This window comes from Herpailurus yagouaroundi, unplaced genomic scaffold, assembly GCF_014898765.1.
Source record: "Herpailurus yagouaroundi ecotype Mexico unplaced genomic scaffold, PumYag 166, whole genome shotgun sequence".
In the NCBI taxonomy this organism is placed as follows: Eukaryota; Metazoa; Chordata; class Mammalia; order Carnivora; family Felidae; genus Herpailurus; species Herpailurus yagouaroundi.
The window spans coordinates 24,780,263-24,795,814 of NW_024412407.1; the positions used below are offsets into that span (position 1 = coordinate 24,780,263).

Here is a 15,552-nt window from a genome sequence, read left to right on the forward strand (position 1 = left end):
AATAAATGTTGAAAAAAAAAATTTTTTTAAACTGAAAGCTTTCTATAGTAGAATATTTAAATCCAAGCCAAAGCCTACTTTTTAAGATATTGAAGCAGCAAAAAAAAAAAAAAAAAAGAAACAAAAACAAAACAAAACACACACACACACTCAAAACACTGTTTTTCCAAAACAGTTATAGAAATCTATAAATTAAGACTATTTATAGTATTAACAGTGTATAATAGAATCAGTTTATTCTGTCATATAATAAATAATGGTATTCCTTGTATAATTTTAATTGAATCTAACCTCTCAGTTATCTACATAGCAGTAAAGTATATGTAGATAAACTTTATCAAAGTTTGATTAAACTTGTTCTTGATGAAAAAGACCAATTCATAGATGTTTATAAGTTGGATCACGTAACAAATACTCCTTTAATGAATTGGAATGATGCCACTAATACCTTTGATGAAGGAGTGTGCCTTTTCTCTCTTGTTCAATAAGAGCACCACTGAAAGAAGCTTTAGTTGTAAATTTAGACTAACTTTAGTTAGTTTTTATTCATTATATTTTTAGGTCATTCAACAGATATTCCTATCTGTCTTGTCACGTGGTATGTTTTGGAGATATAATGATAGCAAGTAGAGTAGACAGATTTCTACCCTTCTAAAGCGTATAGTATAGTAGAGGCTCTTTCATTAGACAGAAATTTTAAAGGCAGGACAACAAATGGTTTTTAGATCCTTCAAGTACAATACCAGTTGAAAGCAACAATATTAACATTAAAAAAATTAAACCAAGTAAAATCCTGTCCAAGTTATAACACTGATAATCTAAGAAGCACCAATTATTAAAGGAAAAAAAATCTGGCAAAAATTGACTATACTTTGAAACAAAGAATTACATTTCTGGTAAGTTTTTTGAAGGAAGAAACAATAATCCCCAGTCTATTTTTAGTGTCAAAATTCTAGGCCCTTTCCCTTCTTCTTGAGTGAGTTTGCTCTTACATTTACTGTATTTGGATAATAACTCCTAGCAATTTACTTTGAGTTTGATCATTTTATTTCAAACCATATGTCCATTTCATTTGAGTGGAAGAAAACAATATTGGAGAAATATCAGCTTCCACAGATTTTTTCTTATTAGTTCAAATGTATTCAAGACCATTTTTAATTTGAGTAATCCTGATGAGGGTTTTCCTTGTGCATAGAATTGTACATTATCAGTCAATCAAGGATTTTTCTCTTTTCTTATGAACTTTGCTTTATTCATTTAAGAAGTTGTTATAAGATGTCTATGTTCTGGTAGACATTACTCTATAGATTCTGAGTATCCAGCATTGAACAAAACAAACTAGTATTCTGCTGTCTTAAAGCTTATTCTCTATGGAAGATTCAATAAATAAATAACTATCAATACAATTCAACCTATGGTAGTAACTACTATGAACAGAATAAAAATTAAGTGATGTGATGGAAAGTGAGATGGTGTCTTCCTTAATTTCAGTGTTTGGGGTAGGCAGTCTGAGAAGTTGGCATTTAAATTACTTCTGGTTGGATCTGAGTTTATTTGTTTATTATCTTTTCCATTTAAATGTCAGATCTCTGAAGCAGACATTTTTTTCTGGTGTAGACACTGTAGTGTCCCCAACACCTAGAATAGGGGCATTGAAGGGCATTGAAGGAACTCTGTGGGTACGTGCAAAATGAATGAAAGAGAAAAGTCTGTCATTTGAAGTGGTTCTCTACCAGGGGAAATTTGGCACTGTCTGGAGACATTTTTGGTTGTTATAACTAGGTGGGAAGTGCTACTAGCATCTAGCCAGACATGCTATACCACACAGCTCCCCAGAAAAAGAATGGTCTAGTCCGAAATATCATCAATGCCAAGACTGAGAAATCTTAATCTAGGAGCAGAGTTTTCCATGGGAAACAATTGGAGTGCAAAGATCCTAAGGTGGGAGCAACTTTGTGTATTGGTATTGGAGGCACTCGAAGAAGGCCATGTGACTGAAGCATTTTTGTAAAAGAGAAATGGAAGAGATGTTGCCAAAGAAGGTAAGAGCTAGAGTATTCAGGGCTTTTTAAGGGTAAAGAGTTTGGATTTTATTTTATATGGAATATAAAGTGATGAAATGTTTTTATACAGCTCTGTGACATGATCTGGCTTACCTTTCTAAATGGATCACTGAACTTTTGCTTGGAGAATAGCTTTTCATAGGAGAAGAAGTGGAAGCAGGTAGAATGGTTAGAAAACTATTGCAGTAGTGAAGGTGAGAAATACTGCTGGCCTGGAACAAGAGGTTGTACTGGAAATAAAGATTCATGGGCTAATTTATATGTTCTAGGGTTGATGGGATTCCAGTGAGTTAGATATGGAAAATGAGGCAGACAAAAGAATAGAGCAATATATGGATAGTGATATCTCTTACTGAGAGGGGGGTGACAATCTGGTTCCCCTCCTTCATGACTTGTGTCACACTCCTTCATGACTTGTGTCACATTACATTAAGGAATGTTCTGACCTTTACTTCTGTGGAACCTATAGCACTATAGCAATGAGTCAAATGATTACCATGTCTGTAGTTACTAGGCAGTAGGAAGAACTGAAACAGAATTTTTTTTTTGCCTCTTACATCAGTGATCCTTCATTCTAAGGGAATCGAAGCAGGACTAGCATAGATAAAACACATTAGAGTGCAAAGAAATAAAACATGAAAATAAGTTACTATCAATGACACACAAACATGAACTCATAGATACAGGATTTGTGTCCCCATTGTGTTATATACTTGTATGACTCTTACAAATCTTAATCTAAGTGAAGAAACAGTAGTTTCTCTTTTTGTTTGGGAGCCCTGTGGATTTTTCAGTGATGTTTGCACACACATGCGTGCACACACACACACACACACACACACACACACACATTTAAAGTCCAGGATATTTTGTGACTCTTACTAGTTTCTCCAATACTCGTAGACCACTTATTGGACCCTCCCCACCCACTGGGAGATAATTATTATGAAGATTATGATAATTTAGAGATGAAACTATAGGGCTTACACCATCTGAACACAGTACTTTTATAAAAGTGGAGAAAACTTCTTTTGCAAAAGCTCACATTCCTTAGCTCAACTCTCTTAAACCAAAACAAGAACATCTATGTAACTCATGTAAGATAATACATCTCCTTATTCTCTTGGCTATATGGCATTCCTAAACCTGAGAGTGGTTTAAAGCAAAGTGACTTACTCGTTAAAATTTTAGATGATTTGCTACACGCCAGGCATATGAGGGCATAAAAGTCGGTCATTTATAACTGTTGCCATCACAGCTATCTCTGCTAACTTTAGGGTACAAATGTTAAAATCAGATTTATAATATAATGATTAAGTAGTATAGTAAAGATATCCACTGTGTGGATTCCAAAAGAAGGGAACAACTGTTATCAATGAGAATCAGGATAAGAGTCTTAAAGAATAAGACATATGATCTGGAACATGAAGAATTAATGTTAGGGAAGGAATGGCTGAGGTTAAGGTATTGGCTTTGTGGGTAATGGTACAAAAGTCACTATGGCTAGAACCTAGGATGCACAAACAAAAGTGAGAAGGTTGGATCATAATTAGAAGGACCTTATTCATCTTTTTCTTAAGTTTACTTATTTTTGAGAGAGACAGCATGCACGAGCATATGCAAGGGAGAGGGGAAGAGGAAGAAGGAGAGAGAATCCTAAGCAGGCTCCGTGCTGTTAGTATGGAGCCCAACATGGAACTCATTCCCATGAATCATGAGATCATGACCTGAGCTGAAATCAAGAGTCTAATGCTTAACTGACTGAGCCACACCCAGTGCCCTAGGACCTTTTCACTCTTAAGAATGAGTTGACATTTTATTCCAAAGACAATAGGGAACTAGTGGAAGTGTTTAAATAGGAGTGACATGAGTAGATTTGTTTTTCTAGGAAGGTAATTTTGGTACCAGATTTGAGGATAAACTTGTAGCGGGAAAAAAGAAGTTCTATTGAAAGTTTGTCAAAACAATTTATAAAAAACTTGATGAGAAATGTCAGTGGAGATGGGGAAGGGAGGCTGGAACAAGAACTCTTCCTACATACCATAGGGCAGCAATTTACACTGTGGTATCCTTTATGTAAAGTAAATTGTGTGGGTCAAATTGTGTCCCTCTAAAAATTCATGTGTTAGAGCTCTAACTTCTAGTATCTCAGAATGTGACTGTACTTGGAGATAAGGTCTGTACAGAAGTATTTAAGTTAAAATGGGGCCATTAGGGTGGACCTAAATCCAATATGATGGCTGTCCTTAAAAGAAAAGGAAATTTGGACATGGAAATGTACAGAGAGAGTGATGATGGAAGAAGTGATGACAGGAAGAAGATGGCCATCTACAAGCCAAAGAGAAAGATCTGGGGCAGCTCCTTCCCTCACAGCCCTCAGAAGGAACCAACCCTGCTGACACCTTAGTCCTGGACTTCTAGCCAATAAATACAAATTTCTGTTCAAGCCACCCCATCTGTTATGACAGCCCCGGTAAATTAGTGCAGAAATATTCTGGTATATGGTTAAATCTTCATTTACAAGACTAGGATAATAATAGTAATTGTGGTTACCTTAGAAGGAACAGTATTCAGAGGAGACCTTTCACTATATACCCTTTTATAATTATTGATTATTTAGTCATGTGAACATAATAATATTGAAGAAATAACATTTAACTAATTAAAAGTAAAACTGAAACAGGCTATTTTGAGAAAACATTATTATGATTTGTTGATATAATACATACAGGAGGATGGGTAGTTGAGAAGCAAATTGAGGATGATGTTAATATTTCTAGCTAAGAATGTTGAGTAATGATGCTTTTAAAAATTTTTTAAAAATGGAGTCTCACCTTATACATATTGAATTTTAAAACTGAGATCTAAGGGTGCCTGGATAGCTGGGTCGGTTGGGCATCCGACTTGGGCTCAGGTCATGGGTTCAAGCCCTGTTTCGGGCTCATGTGCTGACAGCTCAGAGCCTAGAGCCTGCTTCAGATTTTGTGTCTCCCTCTCTGTCTCACCCCTGCGCACGCTCTCTCTCTCTCTCTCTCTCTCAAAAATAAAATAAACATTAAAAAAAAAAAAACAAAAAAACGCCTGAGATCTATACTCAGAGATACCTGTTCTGCACGTAAAAGTAAGTTACTACGGCCTGAGGACAAACTCGGGGTAGGCATAAATCTTAATATTTCATTGACTCTGAGACAGTATCCATTGTAAGACTCAGAGAGTTTAAAATAAACAGTGTGTATCTGAGAAGCATTGAATCTGACAAAGTGAAGACGAAAGAGTTTTGTTAATATTTCATATACTGAATGCCAAAATGATATTTGTTTATACTCATCAACAAACAAGTATATTTCTTTACCCATTGTATTACACCACTTATGAAAATGGGTAATGTCACCTTAGACTTTTAAGTTATATCTCCACATATTTACATGAAATACATTTTTCTATGTTTTCTAAGTATGTAAATAATAATAAAATTGTAGAAGATTTTCTTAAAAAATAAAAATATTAAAATGGCTTATAATTCCATCACCTAGAAATAGCCATTAATATATAATTTTCTTCCAGTCTTTTTTTTCTATAAATATAGATATGTGCATACACTGAGATATTTATACAATGTTTTCTTTCTTTATTTTAATTGAGGTACAGTTGACATACAATATTCTATTAGTTTCAGGTGTACAACGTAATGATGCAATATTTGTGTGTATTGCAAAATAACCACCACCGTACGTATGGTTAACATCCATCACTGTACACAGTTCCAAAGTGTTTGCTTGTGATGAGACTTTTAAGATTTACTTTCTTAGCAACTTTCAAATATGCAGTACAGTATTATTAGCTATAGTCACCATGACATCCCCATGACTTATTTATTTTATAACTGGAACTTTGTACATTTTGACCCCTTTCACCTATTTCACTCACCCCATACCCATGCCTCTAGCAACTACCAATCTGTTTTCCAAATTTATGAGATTGGTTTCTTTTTTCTCTTTTTATTTCAGGTACCACATATAAGTTACATCATATGGTGTTTGTCTTTCTCTGTCTGAATTAGTTCACATAGTATAATGCTCTTAAGCTCCATTCATATTTTCACAAATGACAAGATTTTATTCATTTTTTATCACTTAATAATATTCCAGTGTGTGTGTATGTGTGTGTGTGTGTGTGTGTGTGTGTGTGTGTGTGTTCATCCACTCACCTGCCAATGGACATAGGCTGTCTTTATATCATGGCTATTGTAAAAACCATTGCCATAAATGTGAGGGTTCATATATCTCTTCAAGTCAGTGTGTTAATTTTCTTTGCATAAATACCCAGAAGTGGAATTGCTGGATCATATGATAGTTCTACTTTTAATTTTTTGAGAAACATTCATACTATTTTCTATAATAGTCACACCAGTCTACACTACCACCAACAGTGCACAAGAGTCCCCTTTTTTCCACATCCTTGCCAACGCTTATTATTTCTTGTCTTTTTAATAACAGCCATTCTATCAGGTGTGAGATGATCTCTCACTGTAGTTTTGATTTGCATTTCCCTGATGATTAGTGATGCTGAGCATCTTTTCGTGTACCTGTTGACCTTCCCTATGTCTTCTTTGGAAAAATGTTTATATTCTCTGCCCATTTTTAATTGGATTGGATTTTAGTTAAGTGTTTTGTTTGCTGTTGAGTTGTATGAGTTCTTTATTTATTTTGGATATATAACCTTCTATCAGATACATAATTTTCTCCCATTGAGTAGGTTGCCTTTTCACATATGTTTTATTGTTACCCAGTTTTTTGACCTAGTTTAAAAATTATTTTAATGTTTATTTTTATTTTTGAGGGGGGTGGGGAGGGACAGAGAGAGAGGGAGACACAGAATCCAAAGCAGGCTCCAGTCTCTGAGCTATCAGCACAGAGCCCGACACAGGGCTCGAACCCACTAACTGTGATCATGACCTGAACTGAAGTTGGATGCTTAACTGACCGAGCCACCCAAGTGCCCCTGACCTAGCTTTATATCATGAAAAAGCTCATTAAATATTCTCTAACAAATTTATTCATGGATGCAAAATACTCTATGATCTGGGTGTTCATAATTATTTGATTATTCCCATTTGACATTGAGATTGTTTCTAATATTTCATATAAAACACTTTTTAATACTTAATTTCTTGTAATTTCCTGGGCTAGATTTTTATAAGTGAAATTATCTTTGCAGATAATGAGGATTCCAAGGCCTGCTATGTATTACTTTTCCTAGTATGTATTCCTAGAAATGTGGTAGCCATGTATTTCTCTTTACTGATGACGTGTGAAGATGTATATCTTACCGTCACTTGAATATTTTCTTTAAAAAAAGTCCCAGTATATATTTAGATTATTTATTATTAGAATTCTAATTGCAACAGTTATATTGTTATTCTTAGAATAAGTGTTCAGCTGTTCAGTAGAACCCAAATATCTGAAGTATAATAAATTATTAGCAACAATTTATTGGGCACCTGCCCTGAGTAATGCTAGGTATTAATCATAAGGAATGCAATGCATGCTTCTTGACTTCGTTCATTCATAATTTCTTTTCTAGATATTTATTCTCTAGCCCTAAATTACATTAGAAAGTTTTTCCATCCCAAATGGACACATGAAAATTATAAGCCACTAATGATAGCTACTATTTCCTAAAAGGCACAGGCATCTTCAGCATAAATTGTTAGAGAGAAATACAGTGGGATGGGGAAGGGTGACTGAGAAGGACAGATCCTTCTATCTAATTACATATACAGGTGGCAAATGCATTATTAAACTAGTGCTTAGTGTCTTATATTAAAGTGAAAATTGTAATTAAAAAGTATGTTCTCTCCTACTGTGAGTACTTTACCATAGGGGTCCTGTCTATCTGGTGAATTTGAAAAGAACATCTAAAAGTGATACTGTTCCTGTTTCAGTGAACCGCTCACTTTTCTGGTGCATCAAATCAGTATTTTAACCTGTCGAAGAACATTCATTGCATGTTTTAAATATCCAGAGCATGTTATTTATTCTTAAATGACTGCTGTGACTTCTTCTCCAAGTCTTGAATTAACTATAATCTTGGGTGGCTATGTTATGATCTCTTAGTTTTCCCACCATATTTCATTACCTCATGATAGCCTAAATTTATATTCTCAATCTTGAATATTTTATCTGCTAACGATATGCTATTTTTGAAGAAAGTCTCTGAGTGGCAGATGAGAAAACTGTCTAAAATTATATTGGCTAATAGATATCTTCCCCCTTTTTCATGTAGAATTCCTTGGTTCCAACTCTTTAAGATTCTTTTTTGAGAAAAAGAGAATCGTATTGCTGATAATAATAACTTGATCTCTTAATAAGTATGGTTCTTAAACGTTCATGTTTTTGTCTTGCCTCTTTAAGTTGATTAAAAAACAAAAGAAACAAACAAAAAACTGCTTAGGACCGGGAGCTGTGCTTTAGGCTTCTTTTTATTTCTGTCAGATCCCAGCGTAGGACATTAGAATAGTAGATGCTCACCCAGACATTTTTTGATTTACTTGTAAAATCAAAAGCTATGGATGATTACTTATCATACATAAAAACAATCAAAATATTTGTTCATTCTGATATTTTATAAAGGGGAATTAGCCATTACTTTTCACTGTTTAGTTAAAAATCCAAAGTAGGTATATCCTTGTGTATATAGGTATATAGTAGGTATATACCTTACATTTAGAATAGTTCTTATACAAGAGAATCATTGTCATTGAAAAATCACTCTCTCCTCATTTCCCTTTTCTTGTATATTTTATTGCTATGTTATTTTCAGGGACTCCTGAAAGCCTAGCTGAGAAAGAGAGGCAGCTCATGGGTATGATCAATCAACTGACCAGTCTGCGAGAGCAGCTATTGGCTGCCCACGATGAGCAGAAGAAACTGGCTGCATCTCAGATTGAGAAACAGCGCCAGCAAATGGAGCTGGCCAAACAGCAACAAGAACAGGTGAGTAAGAGCCTGAGACACAAATTCCTGAGGCATTGTTTTGCCTGCTATTCATAGGTCACTCTCCTAGGCACACAAAGACCAATAAAAGCCTTTCTTCCCACCCCACATGAATAAATAAAAAGGCAAAATACAAAGTAAGCAAACAAACAAAAAACTTTGATCTGAAAAAGCTTAATCAGCTACTTCCGTGCTATATAACACAGAAGTAATTGTAACCAAGGTGAAATTCTGATAGGTCATGCGAAAAGTACCAGATCGAATCATGGAGAGTCAAGAGAACATTTCTAGTCAAGGACGCTGTGAAAGATTTCATTCAACAGGTGTTTAGTATGAGCTTTGCAGATAAGTAGGATTCAACATGTGAAGAAAATTAGTTATGGCACAGGAAGTTTAGTTAGAAGGCTATTATAATAACTTCAATAAGGAGTGAGAATCTAAACTAGGTAAGAGCCTAAACTTAAATGAACACAGAAAAAAGAGAAGGGAAGAATAAACAGGTGGAAATTTTATGATTAGTTGAGTTTTTTGAGTGGGCAAAAGAATGAGGAAAGATACTGAGCCGGGGTTACTAGGTAAAGTCAGGAAGAGGGCAATTCGGAAAAGCAGGTGGTTTTATCATGTTGAATTAGAGCTGTTGGTTTTCCAACTAGAGGTATGTGAAAAACAGTAAGAAATACCAATTGACAGTTGGGAAAACAGGGCTCAACTAAATTTCTTAGACTATTTACATAGAGATGGTAGTTTAAACCACTGGAGTAGATAAATTTCATTCATTTATTCAACAGATAGTAATCAAGTGTCTCTCATGTGCTAGGCACTGTGCTAACTTCTGAGGCTACATCACTTAACCAGAAAGATAAAACCGCTAAATTCTAGTGGAAAGAGAAAAGTGATTAACGAAGAAAAAGAGAAATTAACAAAATAATTTCAGACAGTGATATGTAATTTGATGAAATGTAATTACAGTAATTTAATAAATATTGATTGCTATGGCAAGGCAATGTTTCTTAGATTGGGTGGTTGGATCTGGCAGTTGAGTTCAGATCTCCCTGACAGAAAAGAGGCAGCCATATGAATATCTGGGGCCAGAGTGTTTCATGAAGGGGATGACAGGTTTGTAAGCCCTAAATTAGAATAGTGGTGACATCATGAGAAAATGGAAAGGAACTAAGGGTAGATCCTTGCGAGATAGTGGCATACAGCTGGTAGAGAAAGGAAAATGAACAATTCCAGAAAAACAAAGCTACTAGATTTTTCATTTAGTTTCTCACTGTTGGCCTTTTATGAGTGTGGCTTCTATGGAGCTTTAGTGGTAGAAATGAGACATAAGAATTGACACATGTATAGTAGGAAAATGGAGGCGATACACAAGAACTTTCACTAAAGAAAATTGGTAGTGTTGGGAAAGAAAGAAGGGAGTCTTAGGGTGAGTTTACATATGGAGATGGTACATCTTTTCTGGGGCTAACTTCCTTTGCCATCCCCTATTCTGGGCTCAGTCCATTCACCATCCTAAATGGAAGAAGACCATTATTTAGCTACGGGTGTTTGTGTTTTCACACATCCTTGCAAAACCCTTCCTAAGCAGTTTTCTTTTTTTTAATTAAAAAAAAATGTTAACATTTTATTTAGTTTTGAGACAGAGCATGAACGGGGGAGGGTCAGAGAGAGAGGGAGACACAGAATCTGAAACAGGCTCCAGGCTCTGAGCTGTCAGCACAGAGCCCGACACAGGGCTCGAACTCATGGACTGTGAGATCATGACCTGAGCCGAAGTCAGACGCTCAACTGACTTTGCCACCCAGGTGCCCCATAAGCAGTTTTCAAAATGTAAACTAGCAGAGTTGAAAGAAGAAATATTCAGGTTACATTTGAGGAGACTCCTTTCAGTTTACTCTTCCCTACTTGGTCATTCATCTCTGCTTGAAAGATAATGCTTTCGTGTTTAATGAAATGCCTCATCAGTTTCCTTGAAGATACATTTGGCCCGTTCTTGAATATGGCCCATGTTTCTCTTGCATTACCCTTGTGATAAAAGTTCAGAATGTTTGCCTCTGACAGTCTAGAAAAATACTACTCTTTTCTTGCTCACAATTCTCAATACTTTCAAACACCTGAATTCTAGAAAATTCTAACAGCTTCTGAAACTGTTTCTGGGATATTTCTTTTTAGAGAATCCCTCCTTTGGTGGATCTAAGGGCATATTTGTCCTGAAAAATCCAAGCGATCACTAATAGAGAGCACAGTCCTCTTCATTCTTCTTTCACATTCTGGCCCATCTGCACACATCATCAAAAGATTCTAGAATTTTTTTTACTTTTTCTGACATTATCCTTGGAATGTTAGAAATCATTAAGTTCTTCCAGAATTTCTCTCCTCTGTTGGAGAGATGCTAAGCAGTGATGCCTGCATAGCCTGAGAGAAGATCCCCTGTGAAAGCTTAAGGTCAGATTTCTAGAGCCTGTTTTGCTCCCCAAGATCTTCTCTACCATGCAGTGCTGGCATGCATAACCACCAAGCTTGTGATCACATTTATCTTTTCATTAGGACACAGGGAAATCTCTGAAACACATTTAATACTTACTCCTTAGGATTCAGGTTAAGTGTATCTTCTCTTGAGAACTCCTTTTCTGACCCTCCTTTCCAAACTCCCTACTCATTGTAGGGTGTCCCTACTCTGTACACTCTACTGTTCCCATTACAGCCCTTAGAGATGCTAATGAACCTGTTTACTGATCAGCTTTGCCACTGGACTCTGCCACTGCCATTCCACATCTTTCATTCAACAAATAACTACTGAGCACCAATTTGATGCCAGGTTCTGTTCTAGTTACTGGGATACAGCAAGGAATAAAACAGACAAAAATTCCTAATGTGTTGAATTCTAATTAGGAAAAGATAGTAAATAAACAGGTAATATATAGTAAATGTTGATAGGGGATATAAGTAAAGGAGAGAATTAGGGATGTGAGTACCGGGTAGAGAAGCTCTTTTAAAATGGGTGATCAGGGAAGACCTCACTGACAGGGTGACATTTGAGCAGAGACTTGCAGGAGATGAGGGAGTTAGCAGTGCAGTTATCTAGGGACAGAGGGTTCCAGATGGAGGGGAAAGCAAGTGCAAAGGCCCAGAGGCAGGTATATCCATGGGAGATAAGAGCATCCTTGGTGTGTTCAAGAGACAGGAGAGCAGTGTTGCAAGAGTAGGGGAGGGGTGGGTACAAAGGGAAGAGCAGGAAAAGGTGAAACCAGAGAGGCCAAATCATACAGGGTCTTGCAGGCATCATATGGACACTGGCTTCTGCTCTGAGTGAGAGGGTTTTGAAAAGATAAATAACATGACACAACTTATATTTTAAAAGGATCTCTCCAGATACTGATACATAATAGGCTGTAGGGAGCAAAGGCAGAAGCAGAAAGAGCAATAGGAGACTATTATAATTATCCAGAAGGAGAAAGCAGTGGCTTGGAATGGGAGAAAGTGTGTGAAGTGGTCAATGTCTTGATGAATTCATAAGGTGCTGAAAGAAAGATTTAAATTTAAACTTCAGCTGAAATGATATGTGGGAGGAAAGGACCAGATTTAAGTAAAAGAGGGATACTCCTTTTCCTACCATTTATTTCCTGCTTTCTTCAGGGGAAAAAAAATTGATTTTTAAAAACCCTGTTCCTAAGATAAAATGAAAGCACGAAAATAACTATAATTTGTACCAGTGCCGTTAAGGGAAATAAAAAGTTAATTGTGCAGCCAGGTAGACCCATGTTCCTCATACAGTTTCTTTACTTTCACTCAGAGTAATGGACCCTGCAGGTGTCAAATTTTTCCTGAATTTTTAGCTTTGTGATACAGAGATTAAGGGACATACATTTATAATGAAAACAATCTTCATTATAACATGATGAGAGTAAGAATTAGAGCTTATTTATAAAAGAGTGATACTTTTTATGAAGTTAGAAGTTACATTCTCATGAGAAGGTTTCCTACCTGACAGCATGTAATAAAGTATTTAAAATTTTCTTCTCATCTATTCATTCATGCTTTCTTCATCAATATTCCTTCTGTACCAGGCTTTGCACAGTGAGTAAAATATACACGATTCCTCACCTCACTCTATTTATGGATTTTGACCTAGTTGACAGTAACATGTTAATTAAAACAAAAATAAGATAAAGATAAAATCATAGTCTGTTATGTAGTATTAAGTAAATGTATAAGGTGTTGTAAGAGTGAATAACAGGAGGTGATTGTGCTAGTCCCTGGCTTAGAAAACACTCAAAGATGACTGCATGGAGGGCTAAATCCTGAGTTTAGTTTTGAACTTGTTGAATATGAAGTATTCTTAGGAATGCCATTGGAAAAATGGGTCTGAAGCTTAACACAAAGGTGTGGTCTAGAGAAACAAAGTTGTAAACACTTGGCACCTGGGGGGAAGAATTGAGTCTAAAATTGAGCCATATGCAACTATGGCATTGAAAGGCTGGACAGGGCGATTGAAGGTAACTATGAAGAAACAGACTGAGGCAGGAGCAAAACCAGGGAAATGTGATGTCATAGAAGTCAGGGAGGAAAGTTCAGATCGAGGGAGAAAACTTCAGTGTTGAATTTTGATGAAAGGCCAAAAGGCGAGGTCCAAAACACACTTTAGAGTTTAAAAAATGACGTTAACGGTGACTTTTACGAGGAATCTTTTTAGTGGGAGCAGAATCCTTAAGACTGGGAGCAGAAACCATAATGGAGTGCATTGAGGACTTAGCAGTTTAGGGGTTTGTGGGAGGTAGAAATGAGGGCAGTATTTATGAAAAAACAACAACCCAAAAAACAAAAACAAATACCAAGACCTCACGAAGGCATACAGCCTCTCCTAACACAATATTTTGTGCTACCCTGAACTCCCAGGTGAAAATAACCCCCTGTTGACGCGATACTTTCTTTTGTAGAAAAGAGCTAAAAAATGCCAGAGGCAGTACGCTCTTAATGTATTGCCTGGAAGGAAGAGGGATTTTTGACACTCTACCATTTCATAGTGGATTCGATCACTGTCATAGTGTCCTAGGCCTCATTTGTTTTAGGCCAAAAGAAACTGTTCCAGAAGACTAAATACCTTGTTTGATCTTACTTAAGAGTGAATTGCTGGTACCGTGTAGAGGCGCAGGCACATCTATTTTCATCATCTTAATCAGTGTCAAATCAAACTTTGAGAAACAGAACATTGGTAATTTCCCCCTGGGACAACAATATACTTTTAAATTTTTCATGTGCAATTTCTCCACAGATTGCAAGACAGCAGCAGCAGCTCCTGCAGCAACAACACAAAATCAATTTGCTTCAGCAACAGATCCAGGTCAGAAATCATAATTTCATACATACTTCCAATTAAATATATATATATATATATATATATATATATATATATATTCTGTTTCTAATTTTTAGACCACCTTACTGGAGTGACCTCCAACACAAACATTATTTTTGGCTTAATTCATGCCGTGTTACCTCCTGTGCCATGAGAATCTTGCAAATGGTGGCCATCACAGGCCCTACTATGTCAGGAAGCTCCATTCTGAGCAAGCAGACAGTCATTTTCATCCTTTACCGAAAGGAAATTATTGCAGAGATATGTTAAAAAGATTTCATTTGCTCTATTCTTTAACATGCCCATCAGTGTTCTTAATGAATGACATGCAGGGGAGGCAAAGCAAAAAGGTATGGCAAGTTTGTTAGAGAGCAGTGGCAGAGAGTATGTTCTACCGTATGCTCAAGAGCCACACGCGATAGAGGTTGAGGTTAGGGAAGGTGATGAATTTCACCCTTCATGTTGCCTGGAGGAACCAAGAGCAAGGACTCTATGTGCATATAGACATGTTCTATGCATATTTTGCTTATATGGAAACGTGTGATGGTGAGGAGCCATCCATGAAGAACAAGAAAGCAGCTATATTGCCAACAAAAATAAAAAATAAGTTGTCAGAGATGTCCAGTCTTCACCACTTGCTAGCGGCATGAATTATGACAAAATTGTTTCCCTTTGAAAATTTCCTTTCTGAAAGCACTTATTTCATAGAGAATTTATGAGGATTTAATGGAGTTATGGGTGGAGCATTTCAGCATAGTATCAAGGCACACAGTAGGTCCTCAATACATACTTGCTATTACTAGCAAGAAAGGGAATCTGATTCATAGAGCTATGAATACAACCCTATGTAACATTACCCTTTAGAAGCATATGTTAGAGAAGAGGAATTCATCATTATCTTGGACTTCTATCTTGAGATGCCAACATATTTTATTAAGAAGAAGTTTATCATTCTTTTGAAGTTCTATTTTGAGAATCCAGCATATTTATTTTATTAAGTTTAAATACCATAAGAGACAGAAGCAAACACGTCTGCATTAGTTCACTTTTGTATTTAATCACATTTAGACTTCATTGCCAACGAAGTTTAGCCCATTTTACCTAACTGGGTCAAGTACACTTCATTTCCCTGGAT

At 36.2% G+C, this 15,552-nt stretch overlaps 1 protein-coding gene across 16 annotated transcripts in view; it reads left to right on the forward strand.

The window, feature by feature from the left end:
* Positions 1 to 15,552, forward strand: part of SOX5 (SRY-box transcription factor 5) — a 1,021,040-nt gene that overhangs the window by 806,159 nt on the left and 199,329 nt on the right. For 14 of the 16 annotated variants that reach the window (XM_040488995.1, XM_040488992.1, XM_040488993.1 and 11 more), the window contains 2 exons: positions 8,886 to 9,058; positions 14,334 to 14,402. In XM_040488995.1, the coding sequence (XP_040344929.1) occupies positions 8,886 to 9,058; positions 14,334 to 14,402 (242 nt within the window). Of the gene's footprint in view, positions 1 to 8,885; positions 9,059 to 11,455; positions 11,507 to 14,333; positions 14,403 to 15,552 lie in introns of those variants that run through there. The other 2 variants (XM_040489004.1, XM_040489005.1) reach the window with 2 other exon arrangements.